At 27.7% G+C, this 16,209-nt stretch overlaps 3 protein-coding genes across 3 annotated transcripts; 1 reads left to right on the top strand and 2 right to left on the bottom strand.

Annotated features, from left to right (window-relative positions):
• The first annotated feature begins 467 nt into the window (after nt 1-467).
• LOC112796314 (uncharacterized) lies at nt 468-4,042 on the top strand. Its single transcript, XM_025838695.3, has 4 exons — nt 468-1,088; nt 1,714-2,557; nt 3,150-3,288; nt 3,610-4,042. The coding sequence occupies exons 2-4, from the start codon at nt 2,005-2,007 to the stop codon at nt 3,662-3,664; spliced, it is 747 nt and encodes a 248-aa protein (XP_025694480.1). The 5' UTR covers nt 468-1,088; nt 1,714-2,004; the 3' UTR covers nt 3,665-4,042.
• Nucleotides 4,043-4,966: 924 nt separating this feature from the next.
• Nucleotides 4,967-5,719, bottom strand: LOC112796313 (cell wall / vacuolar inhibitor of fructosidase 1). Its single transcript, XM_025838694.3, has one exon. The coding sequence runs from the start codon at nt 5,668-5,670 to the stop codon at nt 5,083-5,085; it is 588 nt and encodes a 195-aa protein (XP_025694479.1). The 5' UTR covers nt 5,671-5,719; the 3' UTR covers nt 4,967-5,082.
• Nucleotides 5,720-14,982: 9,263 nt separating this feature from the next.
• On the bottom strand, nt 14,983-15,519 carry LOC112794209 (cell wall / vacuolar inhibitor of fructosidase 1). Its single transcript, XM_025836316.3, has one exon. It carries the CDS (start codon nt 15,517-15,519, stop codon nt 14,983-14,985), a length of 537 nt encoding a protein of 178 aa, XP_025692101.1.
• Between the last annotated feature and the right edge of the window lie 690 nt (nt 15,520-16,209).

The raw sequence follows: 16,209 nt of genomic DNA, 5'->3' as shown, positions 1-16,209 counted from the left end.
AATTAATTAAAAAGCCAAAAAAATTTGTTAAAAAATTAGTTAATCAATTGAATTGATACTAATTTTTAACAGTTAATTAATTTAAAATAATAAAACATAAAAATATCACTTTTTTGTTAAAAATATTAAATATTTACATAAATATTTTATATTATTATACTCGATTCAATTCAAATTAAATCTTTAACTTTTTGAGTCTCTAATTCTATTGGTTTAGTGACTCATTCTCACAACCTTGATCTTGGTTGAAGGAAACCTATCACATACAAGTTAGTGTTGTCCAGCTTATCACGATTATTCATATGGTTCAATCATAACTAGATATCACATTTTGAATTATAATGAACCAAGACGCGGAGGTAAGCACGTTAAGCGTCAGGCTTAAACGCGTTTCATTTGCAAGCTAATAATTTCCACTAGCTAGCTACCAATAGTTATTAATACATTTCAGATATGAAATATAAAGATTTACTAAATTGAACACTGAATTTTTAGACAGAAATAACCCATAACAACACAGTATTGTTTTTTCTTTCTCTTAGCAGAGTTTTAAGATTAAATCGGAGGACCAAGGCACAAAAGTATATCAATAAAAAATTTGAACAAAATACACAAATTAATTATACATGATATAATGACACTTATTGTAAAACAGAAAGAGAAAGAGATGAAGAACCCATACCCAAAAAAGAAAAGAGAGAAACTAAAATAAAATTGAAAATGGGGGGCCACGCAGACGCAGTGAAACTCAGAGGTGTGCCAACTGTCAATCAGGCTATGCCGTTTTTTGAAGACAACACAGCACATGGGAAATGCCATATGCCATATTCCCATTAATAACAGCCACTTTTGTTTTGTTTTGGATAAATTAACACAACAAATCCTTTCTAGAAATTACAAATGTGTGTTACATATTTGCTCCTACAGAGAGATTCTCGTTGCAACAAATCTTAATTTTGCAGTGTTTCAAACTAACTCTCTCTATATTCTCGTGTCCCCTTCCCTTTTCCCTTTCTCCCTCTCTCATTACAAATTTTCAGCTCTCTCTTCCGTCATTGGACTTGGGATTCCTTCCATTTCCCACAAAGGTATTCATTTTTTCCGTTCCTTATTCCTTATTCTTGTTCTCTTTATGCTGCTCATGTAATTTAATGTTTTATTCTGTGTTGTGGCTAAAACTAGTTCAAAGTTGTTGACTTTTTCAACTTTCATGGGTGCCCATTTTGTTCATTTTGTCATCCTTGGTTGCAATGTGAAAGGTTTTCGTTTTTTTTTTTTTTTTTAAATGATATGATGAGGTATTGGTTAGTGGGTGGCAGGTTATCAAAATTTCTTTTTTCTATATTTTCTTCTGTCTGGGGTTTAGTGTTTATATATGTTTGTTCTGTTTTGGTTTCTTTTGTGTGGAATTTTCATGGGTGAGAGCCATATCAATGCCTTTGGTGTTGCTTCATATGCGTTCCTATCTTAGAAGCTTAAACCCTTACCTTTCCTTTGTTCTCAAGTAGTTCACAATTCACATTTATTTTAATTCCTATTTTGTTTGAAAGGTTTGAGGATTGGTGCTTTTAAGGTAGCTTAAAGTTTGTACATTATTTAGTTTGCTTCTTCATGCCGTTACCATATGATGAAAAGACTAGTTTCCCCACCATTGAAGGGGAAATCATTGTAAGAGGGTCATTGGATTGAAAAATGTGTTGTGTTGTGATGCAGGGTCAATCCTGTTTGTTTGGAGGGAATTATGAGCTTGCAGTACATGTGAGCTTAGAAAGGATCGAAGAGGAAGGGATAAAGTTTTCGGTGTTGATTATTGTTGTCTAAATTCTGTCTTATGTGCCTTCATAGGAGCTATCAGAATAAGGATTGTCTTGTTGATGATTATTGGTCGATTCCAGGATCAGTGCATAACATCTTTAGAGGTGGTTGAGTTTCTTGGTTGTGATTTAGATGAAATTTGTAGGATAACAAATTGTGAGAACTCAGAATTACAATTGTATCTTCAAGATGGATCATGTAAATGCGAAGGATAACGAGAATGAAGTTGATCTTGAAAGTGGATTGCCATTGCTTAGAGATGATGAATCAAAGAATATCTCTCCACCAAGTACTTCAAACCAAGGGAAGAAAATATTTGCCAAGATTCCCGATCGGTTTGTCGGAGGTTCTTTACGAGGCGAGGAAATGCCGAGTTTCCCCTTCAATGAATCAACTTTAAGCCAAGTTTCTCTGGACTTGCCGAAAGTGGCAAACAAGCCAATGATGGGGCAAGACTTGGCTGATGCAGAGAGGACACCGTTAAAGGAGAAACGTAAAAAGTCTAGTCATAAAAAACCTCCCAGACCTCCGAGGCCTCCGAAAGCTCCAGAATTGAATGCAGCAGACTATAAGTTAATAAGGGAGATAACTGAACTTGCCATGTTGAAGCGTGCAAGGATAGAGCGTATGAAAGCCTTGAAGAAGATGAAAGCTGCTAAACAATCATCGCCATCATCTTCCAATACCAGCATTTTGGCCATGATTTTTACTCTTGTCTTCTGTATTGTGCTAATATTCCATGGTAACTTTCATCATAAAAAATAAGCTTTATTTTTCATCTTACATTTTATATATGATATGGATCTTGCTAATTGTTGAGTTTGACTTTGAGGCCTTGTTTTCTTACCTTTGGATTCTGAATTTTCATTGGTTAACTAAGCTTTGCTAGGCATTATGAATTTCAAATAATTCATTTCCATATTTGGCAAATCATTATTTTGTCAAACTTACAATTTTTTCAGAATCATAGTTTGTTAAAAGTATGACCAATAGATCATGGTCTTGCTTTTGGAATCAAACATTGTCATTTTTTCCATTGTCTGTTGACTTTTTCGTTGTGAGCAGAGGTTGCAACTTTATCTATAATCCATAGCCAAGATTTTTTGAGATCATATTCCCTGTGTCCTGGTTTTCTTTCACAGCTTCAGCTATATTCTGAGGGTCCTGCAACTTTCTCTGATTATGCATGAGCTAGATTCAAGTAGTTTTCTTATATTATGCAAGGAGTGATAGAAAATATACTTTGGTCTTGTTACTTTCCTTTTCCTGTTCATTCGGAGTGAGAATGCTTTAATTTTCATGATTGTTATCCGATTTCGATTTCGCTTTCTCAGGCATTTCAAGTGGAAAAGGTTCCGGGGCAACTTTCCAGGGATCACCTCTATCTACGGCAGGAGAGGGTGGTTTAATTTCAGTTCAGTTCCAACTCACTCCATATGCAGTTGAATCAAAAGCACCTGGTTCACAGTCAAGGTAAGAGTTTCACATGCTTCATACTATTCCCTTAACAAAAAGAAATTCACAAATTGGTCGCATATCTTTTAGAATATTAGACAAATTAGTCCTAATGAAATGAAGATTGGGGACCGTTTTCTTTTCTAAAGGGATTCTTGGGGACTAATTTGTTTTCTTAAGGACTAGTATGCCTGAAAATGCGAGGGACCAGACCGATTTGTTAGGGACTAATTTGTCGAATACGAATACAAATATGGACCATTTGGGGGTTTACTCAAATATAATGCCGGCGTGACCTCGTACTAATATCAATTTACTACTTTTGATGGTTCCTTGCAGTTTTGTACAGCAAGTAACAGGTTCAGATCTGGCTGAGAAACTGAAAAGAAATTAAGGTTAATGCAGTTAGTCCAACAGAAGATATGGCTTAATGCTATTGTGCTTCTCTTTTCTTGTTTTTCAATATATATGTCTTTAATCATTATGAGACTAACTGTATTGGTAATTTATCCCCTATATGTATATTAATCAAATATTGGGGGTGAGTTAAATTACCATAGCAGAGTTCTTACTGTTCTTCATTGGCTTGCCACAAATTTAGCTGCAAGATTTTGCCTTTGAAGTTGCACCTCCTTCTTTGACTGTGAAGGCCTAATTATTATGTAATGATGTATATTGTCATTGGTTTGATTGACACAAATACTACATAACTAAGTGCTGTATTGTGTACATTCTAATGTTATCCAATTTCCACATACCTCGGTTGAAGTGATTTTTGTTTTAGCCTTCCAAGTTAATGACTATAATTCGATTTTATATATTTTATAATGCCTTTCCTTACTAGAAAGGAGATTTTCTCGTTAAAGAGCAAGAACCAAGAATACTGTGGATGTGATTCCTGATGCTTATTGTGTCAGCTAAATAGATCCTACTTTGGACTCGGTCATGTGTATGTTTTTGTTTGAGTAATAGCTAGAATATATGAACATGATCTCACCAGTGACATTATTTCTCTGTCTGTGATCATTGAAAGAAAAGAAAATTAGAAAATTGTTATTTTTATTCATTCTAATTTATGTATACTTTATTATTATTATTAAATTAGTTGTGAGATTCATATGCAATGAGTTTTTAGACTTTTATGCTCTATCTAATGATGCAAGAGTATACTGAATAAGAAATTTAAAAAGGAGTATAACACATTTGAAAAGAAAATTACCAAGTAGGTAGGAAGATTCCTTAGATGGGACATGGATTCTTGAATCTGCTCTCATCCTTAGTGTCTTTTTTGTTTGTTAGTTTTTCCAAATCCCATATTGTATTATTAATAACTATGAAACAAACTTGGTTGAGTAGTTAGCTCAATCTTTCGCTTAAGCAAGTGTTAGGATTCGAATCTCGCTTTATATATGTAGTAAGTCATTGACCAACGAAAACTCTTAAATAGAATTCAAATTTGCGGCAGATTAATTTTTTGCTGTGGGGTTGTCGGGTTGAGGATATATACTGTGGAAAACCAAAAACTATGAAACAAACATCAACTTGGTCAGGTCCAAAAAAAAAAAAACATCAACTTGGTAGATTTTCGGGAAAAAAAAAGTGGACAATGTTGTATAATTAACTAAATTAAAAGGGTGATTCAAATTAGTGAAATTACAAAAAGAATCATACTTTGTGCAAGCTAAACCAACCCACCTAGGCTAAAATTGTTTTTATTCAACAAACAATAAACTACAAAATAGTACTTGTACTAAGTAGTAGTAGTAATAAGAGGTATGAGACAAAAAAAAAAAAAAACAAACGAACCCATCATCAAGCCTTCAAAAGCAATTTGATAATGGCATTAGCAACGTCAACAAGCTTCTGAACAACATCATTCCTATCACCCAAAGGTGACTTATCAGAAGGTGATTTCACCAATCTACCCTCACAGGAATTAACTTCCTTAACAGCATCAGAAATGCAGTAACTTGCAAAGGCAAAGTGTCCCTGGCTTATAGCCACAGCAGCTTGTGGAAGAGTGAACCTCACAACAGGGATATATGACTCAGCACAAAGAGCCAAAGCTTGTTCCAATTGGGGGTCCTTTGTGTGCTTCAAAAGGGCTTCAATGTAATTGAGTGTGTCAGTTGCATTTGACAGAATGTTGTTGACCATTATGAGTGCTACTTGTTTGATGTCACTCTTGGGGCTTAGAAGAGGGTTGTTGTGGAGTGTGGAAATGCATAAGTCATAAAAGGGTGTTCTTTTGCATACTTGGTCTATTAGATCTTCAACACCGTTGTTCTCATTCCAATAGTAGTACTCTCTGGTGGTTTGGGATTGTGTGCAGGGAATAGAAGAAGAAGAAAAGAGGAGAATGATGGTAATGGTAAAAGTAATGTGAAGAGTTTTAGCCATTGTTAGAGTGGAAGTGATTGAAGAATTTTAAGGGAATGAGAGACTATGAAAAATTGAAAACGGTGTTTCTTGGATGCTATTTAAGGTTAATTTGGTTGCTGGGTGTGTCGAAAGGAAAAATCTAAGGGCCAGCAGTTTGATTGAATTTTAGTCAGCATATAATCAACAGAAGAAGATGAGCCATTGGATGAAATCTCACACCAATCTCACACCATTAAATCATCATTGATGGCTAACAATCACAAAAATTGCTGGCCCCTAACATTGTTCGTGTCGAAAAACAAAAATATTATTTACAAATTAAAATCAACTACTAATATATTTATGTATAAATATAGTTTATATGTGTTGTTCAATTTATTTTCAATATGTATTTATATTTTAATAATTGAATTGATTTTGTGTAAAAAAATTTTTCTTTATTCAATTTCTACTCTTTTATTTTTTATTTATTTTGCCCTCTTAAAATCATCGCCTAAAGAAAATGATCGATTCGATTGAGTTTATTGATTTGTTCAATTTGTTTTTTATGTACATTTTGTGGCCCTTTCAAAGAATATCATGACAGTGATTTTTTTATCCTATCAAATGAAAATGTTTACACTACTAAATTGTAATGGTATTTCTTAAGCCTAAAGGCTATTACACTATTTTTCAATTTATCAAAATATGTATTAATTTTTGTGCAATTTTACCTTCAATATAACTATTAGGGTTAAGTACTATTTTAGTCTCTGAAATATAGGTCGAAATTTTTTTTGTTTCCAATATTTTTTTGCATATAAAATGATTTCTAAGATTTAACTTGATTTTAAAATTGTTCCTAAAGTTTAATTTAATTTTAAAAGCGTCCCTAAAGTTTAATTTGATTTTAAATTTTTGGCGGCAAAAATAGAGATAGAGGTAGATTGTGGACAACTTTTTTTTTCCTCTTCGCAGGAGTAGAAACATTCTCTTTCTCTTATTTTTCTTTATTTTTATTTTATAATTTTTTTTGTTATGGATAATTTGATCCAAAATTTTAAGATTTAAGTAAAAAATGACGATTTTGCATAAAAAAATGTTGGAGACGAAAAAAATTTTCGACCTGTACCCTAGAAACCAAAATCATACTTAATCCTAACTAATACATTACAAAGCACTTTATATCCATTAAATTGTATTTTTATTGATAATTTTTATATAACTTAATATTTTTTTATAATAACCAATTTAGATTTATTTTTAGAAATTCTGTGAGGAATAAATAATTAAATATGAAAAATATAAAAAGAGTATGTAATAGAAATAAAAATTTAAATTAAACTATTCTCTTCAAATAGTTATTCTAATATAAATGAGGGACTAATATAATTTACTCTTCTCAGATTAATGAGTTTTTGAATGGACATATGTAGTTGTGGGTGTCTATATATAAAAAAGAGAAGGGTGCATTTTTAAAAAACATATTATATAGATTTTCTATGTAATATGTATTTCTATATTTAAAATGTAATTATGCATGTCATGTATTTTATATTCTTAATTTTGAAATTGTGAAAATTGTGACTGGTTGGTTGTTTTGCTGTTTCAGAACCATGGGCTGGAATGTGTGGACGGTGTTATTTACACATTGTTTTAAGGTTACAAATTACAATGTCTTTGCATAACGGATGTCTATATTTCACAATGCCACGTGTTTCTATCTTGTTCCCTCTTTCATTGTAAGATGCCAAATTTGAGAACTTTCTAGAGCTTGGTGTCTTAATTAATCCCTTCATGTTGAAATATAAAATTAAACAAATTAGGAAGAGGGTCCTCCCCCTAAATAAAAATATTAGTTAATATTAATTTTTTAATAATGTTAAAATATTTTTTTAATTCAATTTAGATGTTTGTGTTTATTTAAAAAATAAAAAATAATAAAAGAAGAGTAGCAAAGTGACAGAGAGAGACGACCAACGTTTTGCAACTAAGATTTTAGATTTTGTTAAGACAAAAACTACATGATTTCTGTAATTCCTCATTATTTTTTATTTTTTCTTTTCAAATATCAAGGAAGAATCATTAAGCATCACCAAAGACAGTTGGTAACTAACAAAATATAATTAGTATTCTTCTTAATTCTTAATTACTACCATTAATTAACTTTATTGTTTTGTTTTATCTAAAAGTAGCAATTATTCTTTCAATATAAAAGAAGTTCTGCCATCACATTGAAAGTCTGGAGAATTTTTTTCTGTGTGGCACATGGAAATTTTACCTGCCACTAAAATATTGAATTTCTTCTTTTAATTGTTTAAAAGAGTTAGGCATACATAGAACTGCACAAAATTAAGAAATAAAACAATAAAATTGAGTGGACAAAAAGATAATATATATATATATATATATATATATATAATTATTTTAGAGATCATAATATTTGAATTAAATTCTAATTTATTTTTAACATTTAAAATTTTTTATTTTTATTCTAATATCTAAAATTTTTCTTCTGTAAATATATTTTTACTCTATTATCATTTTTTTAAGTAATGATATTGTAATGATAGCAATTATAATAGTAATTATAGTGACTTTAAAGTGAAATCGATACATAAATAAGAAAAAGAAAAATATAATAATTTAATTTGATTAAAAATAAAAATACACAAAATAAAATATTTATTAGAACATAAATAAAATATTTTAAACATAATAACAAAATTATGACTTAAAAATGGACTTATAATACATTGTAAAATATAAATTCTTCCTAAAATTTGTATGCAAGTAAATAACTATTTTAATACTTAAAAAATTTTAATTTTGACAAAATAAATTTTTATATTTGTTTTTAATAAAAAATGAACACTCAAATATCTGTTCTTTTTAATAAAATGGCCTAATTATTTAAAGTGATAGGTTAATAATGAAGCCATTTTGTAAAACGAAACAGATATTTAACGGATTTGTTTCGTCAAAAATAAATTGTCAAAATTAAAATTTTTTGAGTATTAAAATGATTATGTTAAAAAAAACAAAAAAAATTGTCATGTTATATTGGACCCTTTGACGCCAAGAGTTGGCACCAAATGAGATATCGGTCCCCCTTGATTAGAAATTGAAGAAAGAAAAAACCCCTTTAAAGTGATTGAGGTTCTTTTCCAACCTATACCTGGCTGTATTCTAACATCACAAACAGACAAATACCATATCATATCATCAATAAAATTTGGACCGACTATATGATTTCAAAACCCACAAACAAACAAAACGATCCATGGTGTGAAAAGAAGAAAATAACGCGTCAACGATTGAACCCAATTCCGATAACAATTTAAAATGAAAAATGAATAACATAATAATAGTAAAACCTAAGAAGCAATGAACAATGCAATGAGCTAGGGAACATGCACATTGTGATGTGGACAACGGGATTATCTGCTCTTATTTTCAGAACCGAACATCACATGTATAGAGACATCACCAACTAAGTAGTGCATGTTTGGAAATTCTCTGGAATAACCATCCGAGTACAAGGGATAATTAAACTAATTTTTGGGTTCACCAAGGATCGAACTCTTGACCTTTTAGATCTAGCGCTTTAATACCATGCATGATACCACTCATCCCAAAAGATTTAGCTGAGGAAAAATATAACACTAATAATTATATATCTAATACTTCATAAACCTCCATTGTACACATTGTATAAATATTTTATTGGCTCCTCATACTTTCCCTTTTATTTAAGGTGGAGACTCACCTCCACTTATTTTTATATAAAATTAATAGTTAAAAATTAAATTATTAAATAATAATTTAATTAAATTTATTAAATTATTTAACAATTTTTTATTATTAATTTTATAATAAAATAATTATACGTAAATTTTTATCTATATAATTATATTAAATATTTAGATGATAAAAAATAATTATATGTATTTTAAGTGATATTTAATTTGTCAACTCATTATATTGCATTTGATTTTAAGAATAGAATGAGAAAAGAATTACAATATATAAAATAATACACAAAAAATAAAGATATAAAAATTAATATTTTTACATTTTATTTAATAATAAATTATATTTAAAAAATAAATTATAAAATTTAATTTATTCTAGTTTTATTTTTAAAAAAAATATAATAACAAAAAATAATATGAATAATAAAAATAAAAAATAAAATATATTTATTATTAGTATTTTTATATCTTTTTTATTAAAAAATATAAAATACATTAATTTATTATTTTAAAATACAATATTTATGGTTATATCTCATTACCAATATAAATAATATATCTTAATGCATGTCTTGTAAACAAACTCCTTCTAAAATTTCGTAGTTGATCTTTGCTAGGAATTGTTAAAAAACAAATCCGGGAGTCATTTAATTATTAAGGATTAGAAACACAGATAAAAATCATTAGGATAGTGTTTGTTTTTAGAGTCTATAACTGAAATTGGGATATTAGATTCGGTATTATTTTTAGTAGTTAAAAATTGAAATTAAAATTTTAGTTCTAAAATATAAAATTTTAGCTTTTTTATTATTTTGTGGGAATATAAAAGATTAAAATTTTGTGAATAAAGACAAAAATTTTAATAATATTTTTTTAAAATAATACTCTTTTTTAATTTTTTAAATTTTAAATTTATTCATTAATCTCTATATTTATCTTAAATTAAATATAATACTGAGACATAACTCAGTTTAGTATATTTTACACCAAACATAATATAAAAATTTAATTTTATCTCTATCTTTTAATCTTTGTCTTCTAATCTTAGTCTCTCAATCTCAATCTTTTCTAAACGCAACTAGAGGATTAGGAGGTAACCCAAGTAATTCAACTTTTTTTTAATATATTTTTATTCATTACAGATAATTAGAAAACTTGTATTGATCAAATAAACTTTATTAATCAATATTGTATTCAAAGAATTACAGTATTCATTTTTGAGAATTTGAATCAATAGTAGTCTAACAATAGCTCCTGCAACATGTGCCACATCACGCATATATCAATGTTCACGTTGGTGAGTGGTGAATTATTACCACTGAACTGTTGCTCACAAGACATGGCCTCATTAGCTGAATCATTAATAGCTTCTTCAGCAAAATAATTAGTGTTTCCAAACTTAATTCCATGAGTGGCTTGTGGTACATCACCCACCAAGATTCCAGTGATGCATCAAAACATGAATGTAAGGCAAACTTAGTTTCATCACCAGCACCTTGGAGGAGTTGATGAATCTTGTTTAATGTATTATTTGATTTAGATTAACATCAACCATGATTAGTGCTAGGCCTTGGACATTAGTAGTTTTGCTATTAGGGTTTCAATTGAGGATTTTGAGACAGAGTTTTGGGTTTGATGTTTTTTTGCATGTATCTTGAATTAGTTTCTTATGATCATTTGGTTGGAAAACCCTACATTTACCTTTTGGCATTATTGAAATTGTGAGTTTGTGACTAGAGCGAGAATTGTGAAGAATAGAGATAGGTATTTCAAGTTTTTTGCCATCTTTAATTTCTTGATGATAACAAAGTACTCAAAAAGATTATTGAGAGGATGAATGGAATGAAAAGTGATTAAGTGAATTTTTCTGGCTGAGGTTTTTTGTTTATTTTCTTTAATAAATGTATTGCAAAAATATTGAACATTTTAAATGTTTGGGTTTTTAACAAAAGTTTATATTTAACATTTTAACAAGTGTGTCTCTAAGGTACTTATTATTATTAGTTAAATCCTAAATTTAAGAATAATATGGGATGACTGATAAAATTTATTATCTTTTATTAATATTCAATTAATTTTAAATATTAAAAATTAAAAATTAAATATTAAATTTTAATAATATAAAAATAAAATATTAGTCAAAATATTAATTAATATTAATAAAAAAATATTTTCCTTAGCATTTATCTAAATTTAAATCACGAGTCAGACTAAAAAAGATAAAATTATTGTTAAGGAACTTTTCAGTCAAAACTTTATTTTTCTGACCACTATTAAATGTACTGGTACTATAAATATCATGTATTTAGGGGTGGTAAAACGGGTCGAATTCGTCGGACCGACCCACCGAATTTACTAAAAAAGGTTAGTCGGACTAGATTTTGAAACCCGTCAAATTAAAAAAATTCGCTAAATCCGCATGGCAAAATTTTACTGAGTTTTGGCGGGCGGGACGGGCCGGTCCACCGGGCCAAGAATTTTTATTTTTTATTTTTATTAAATTAAAGAGTGATTATTACTACAAAATTAATAATTATATAATTTTTAAACACTTTTTTTATTTTTTATTTTTATCCTTCTTTTAGTTATTAACTTTATTTATTTTATTTTATAATTTTGTATATATACTTAAATTATGTGACTTATTTTTTAAAATAAAGATAGTTCTATTGATAATATTATTTTGAATAATTTTATTAAAATTAAAAATAAAAAAAAGATAGTAAAAAATTATATTATAATTTAACTATTTTTATTTGTATTTAATTTTTTAATTAATATTTTTTGATTAATTTTAATAAATTTTATTTAAAAAAAAAAGTCAAGCGGACTAACCTGCCGACCTGCCAATCCGCCATAAAGCGAGATGGGCTAGCATTTTAAACCTACCTTAGTTGGCGGTCCGCACCGTTTATATTACGGGCCTAGGCGGGGCGGGACGGATTAGGATGGACCGGCCCGCTTTGCTACCCCTACATGTATTCAGTCACAGTACACAGATAAAACCCTCTCTCCGCAATATATTTAAAGTAACTAAATTGTGAGATGATATGTATTTTTTTATTTAAAATTTTTTAAAATATAAATAATTATGATTAATTATTTTTTATTTTTGTTGTCATAATATTATTTATTCTAAAAATTTAAATTGATAGAAGGACGTAAACATAAATAGCTATTATATGTCTAACATTCCTGAAATTTTTCAAATTTATTTAATTTTTGTATGTAAAGTTTTTTTTTATTTGTCTTATACTATTTTTTCTATTTTTGGAGTTCACTAAAAATATAATTCTATATTTTTTAAATATAGAGTTATGATATACCATGTCATGATACTATTTATCTTTAAAATTTAAACTAACAGTAAAAAGGGACAACATAAATAATTATATATTTAACACTCATAAAAACATTTTAATTTTTAAAAAATATTTGAAAAATAATAAAAAATATGTATAAAGTTATTTTATTTTGCATTTTTTAATTACCACTTGAATAATTGAATAATATTAAATGTAATAAGTATATAATTATAAATATTATATGCATAAAATTATAGATATTAAATTAGATAAATTAATTTTTAATTATTATTTTCTTAATATTATTAGATATTTATTCAATTTTTTGCATTTTAAATAAAATATATCTCCGATCTAAATTTTTTCATCATGCATGTTTTTATTTTCTTAAGATAATTCTAGTCACCAACATTTAAAATTCTATAAAAGATTATACTTATAATACTCTATATTTTGTTACTTATGTTTTTCACCATTATAATATAGTGGTTCTCCAGATGTACATTTTTTCTTTATTTTTTTACTTTAATTTTTTTTAATTTCTTATATTTTCATCTTAAATAATATTTCATACAATTACTCTTTTTATTTTACTTTTTTATTATTTCTTTATTTATAATAGATCATGTATGTCATATGTACATAAAAATATTTTGTATTTAAAACCTCAACATGTAATTTTTCTTGGAATAAAATATATTTTTTATTCCCATCTTTATAAAAATATTTCTAAGAATTGATTGAAGAAGGACATAAGCCATTGATTTGCAATGAGAAGCGATGGAGATGTTAGCTGTTTTTGTAGTAAAGTTATATTCATAATTTTAAAAAAATTTTCCTGAATGTTAGATCATATATGGTCGAAAATTGAATGGAAAATGTTACAGAACTAATACATTTAGTAAAATAAAAAAAAATTAATTACTATTAATTAAAATATAAGATAAATATAAAAAAAAGAAAAAGGTTGATACTTAAACCTTAAACCCAAAATAGAAAGGAGAGAAATTCATATTGTATGGCAATCGCAGGTTAAATTAAACTTACATACATAACTACAGAGAGAGTAATAGGATTGTAAATTATATGATTAAGAAGAGTAGCACTATAAATCCAAGATTTCAGTTTGTTGATAACTCCCTAATAGTCTTATAAGACAAGACAAAATTTGGGGATGATGTGAGAAGAGTTACTTTATTCCGATTTGTATGACTGTTTTTGTCTTTTTTTTTGTTTGGGGACATTAAGTTTTATTTTGATTATCGAAAAAAATAGAAAATACGAGTGAAATAAAAATGTAGCATTTTTGATAAATATTAATTCTGACATATCAACATTTCTTTTAAAAACAAATGTAAATTTTGGTAAATCTTTCACTATAATTATTGGAAAGTTTTATTTTTATTGTTTTTGTCATTTTCATTTTTGATAAAAATTTTTGAAAATATTAAAATTTTTATGTTACTATCTTAGTAATTTATTCTTAAAAATAAGATAATCAGTAAGTATATATATATATATATATATATATATATATATATATATATATATATCACACGCACACACAGAGAGACATGCATCATCGTACCTATCTATGTCCATAGACTCACACACGCACACACACAGACATGCATCATCGTACCTATCTATGTCCATAGACTCACACACGCACACACACAGACATGCATCATCGTACCTATCTATGTCCATAGACTCACATATGTATCACATATGTATTGACACATGCACACATACAACCATTCAATTGTTGTTTGTTCTTTTGTTTTTACATTATTTTTTTTACTAAATTTTGTTTTAAACTCTAAATTTTTTTTACTATTATTTTAGTCATGTACTCTTAAAAATAACATAACCCGGGTATAAGTTCTTACACACCCACACACATGTACACACATTCAAAGACACACATGTATAGACACACAACTCGTACACATGGACATATACAAATGCACGCATATGCATAGACATACAAACTTACACATATAGCTGTTCAATTAAATTATTATTTTAAATAAATATTTGTTTATTAAAATAAAAAATAATTATTTTTATTAATACTATAAAATTAAATGTACATATAAACATACTTTTTACCATCGCAATGGATTAAAATTAATTTTGTTTCAAAAATAATTGACTTATCTTATATCTATCATATAAAAGAACTAATTTAATCTAATATATTGATAAATTAAAATATATATAAGAGATCAAACTTTACTAATCAACATTTTATTCGAAGATTATTACAATATTTAATTTTTGAGTATCTAATACAACATTCTAACAATAACTCTAGCCATATTTGCACCATCACGCACAGCTTTGTTTTCATTGTTTAATGGTGAATTACCATTGAACTCTTGCTCACACAAGTAAGCCTCGTTAGCTGCATCAGCAACAGCATTTTCAGCAAATTTAGGGTTATTAAACTGAATTCCGCTAATGGCTTCTGGCACATCACCCTTTAAGATTCCGTCGTTGTAATGGCCAATACATGAATCCAAGGCACCCTTAAATCTACCAGTAGCACCTTGTTGGAGTCGATGAATCTTGTTCACTGCAACAATTGATCTTGATTTCATGAAATCAACCATGTTTAGTGCTAGCCCTCTGAGGTCAGCATTTCTGCTACTTGGGTATGAATTGAGGATTTGGACACATAGATTTGGATATATTGTTTGGTTGCATGTGGATTGAATTAGTGTCTCGTCATTGGAGTGAAAAACCATACATTGACCAATTGGCATGGTGATTAGAACAAGAATTGTGAAGATTAGAGATGGATGATTCAAGTTTTTTGCCATCTTGGTTAAGGATAACAAAATATTCAACAAAGATTATTATGGACGAGAGGATGGATGGAATGAAAAATGATCAAGTAAATTTTCCTTGGGGTTTTTATTCTTGCACTCAAAGAATAATGAGGCCGTTTACATGCACTATTTCGTGGGTTGGTTATTAACGCTATTTAATATTGGACCGACAAAGTGACAACTTAAAATATTTTGCATAGTAATCAAATTCACAAATTTTGTTGACTATTTACGTAATTAATATATTTTTTATATATCTATTAAAATAAATTAATAATAATTTTAATATGTGACTTAATAATACATGTTAGTAAAACACTAAATTTAAATCATATGACAAAATTGTAAATAAATGGAAAAATATACACTTTGCATGAGTAAATCATAAAAAAATTTGTCCAAATGATCAAGTTACTAATAAAAGTACTCTTCAAATTTGTTAAAATGAGAGTGCGGTGCAAAAATTTTAAAACATGACGAAAAATTTAACCGTTAAATATATTTTTTTTGAAAATAATTTTAAAAATAGAATTTAATTTTAATGTATTTTTATGTATATATAATTAAAAAATAAAATATTTTTATTTTTAAGATTTAGTAATTTTAGGCTAAATATTTTTTTTGTAATATTTGTTAGATGGTCAAAAGTATTTTAAAAATGCAGCTACATTATCGGTATAA

This window comes from Arachis hypogaea, chromosome 4 (genome assembly GCF_003086295.3).
Source record: "Arachis hypogaea cultivar Tifrunner chromosome 4, arahy.Tifrunner.gnm2.J5K5, whole genome shotgun sequence".
NCBI classification, from domain to species: domain Eukaryota; kingdom Viridiplantae; phylum Streptophyta; class Magnoliopsida; order Fabales; family Fabaceae; genus Arachis; species Arachis hypogaea.
This window is presented reverse-complemented; position numbering and strand designations above follow the sequence as displayed.

Coding starts and splice junctions, on each gene's coding strand:
- LOC112796313 (XM_025838694.3), bottom strand. CDS start 5,670: ATGGCTAAAACTCTTCACATTACTTTTACCATTACCATCATTCTCCTC.
- LOC112794209 (XM_025836316.3), bottom strand. CDS start 15,519: ATGGCAAAAAACTTGAATCATCCATCTCTAATCTTCACAATTCTTGTT.
- LOC112796314 (XM_025838695.3), top strand. CDS start 2,005: ATGGATCATGTAAATGCGAAGGATAACGAGAATGAAGTTGATCTTGAA. Junction 2,558..3,149: donor TATTGTGCTAATATTCCATG/GTAACTTTCATC, acceptor TCGCTTTCTCAG/GCATTTCAAGTGGAAAAGGT. Junction 3,289..3,609: donor GCACCTGGTTCACAGTCAAG/GTAAGAGTTTCA, acceptor GGTTCCTTGCAG/TTTTGTACAGCAAGTAACAG.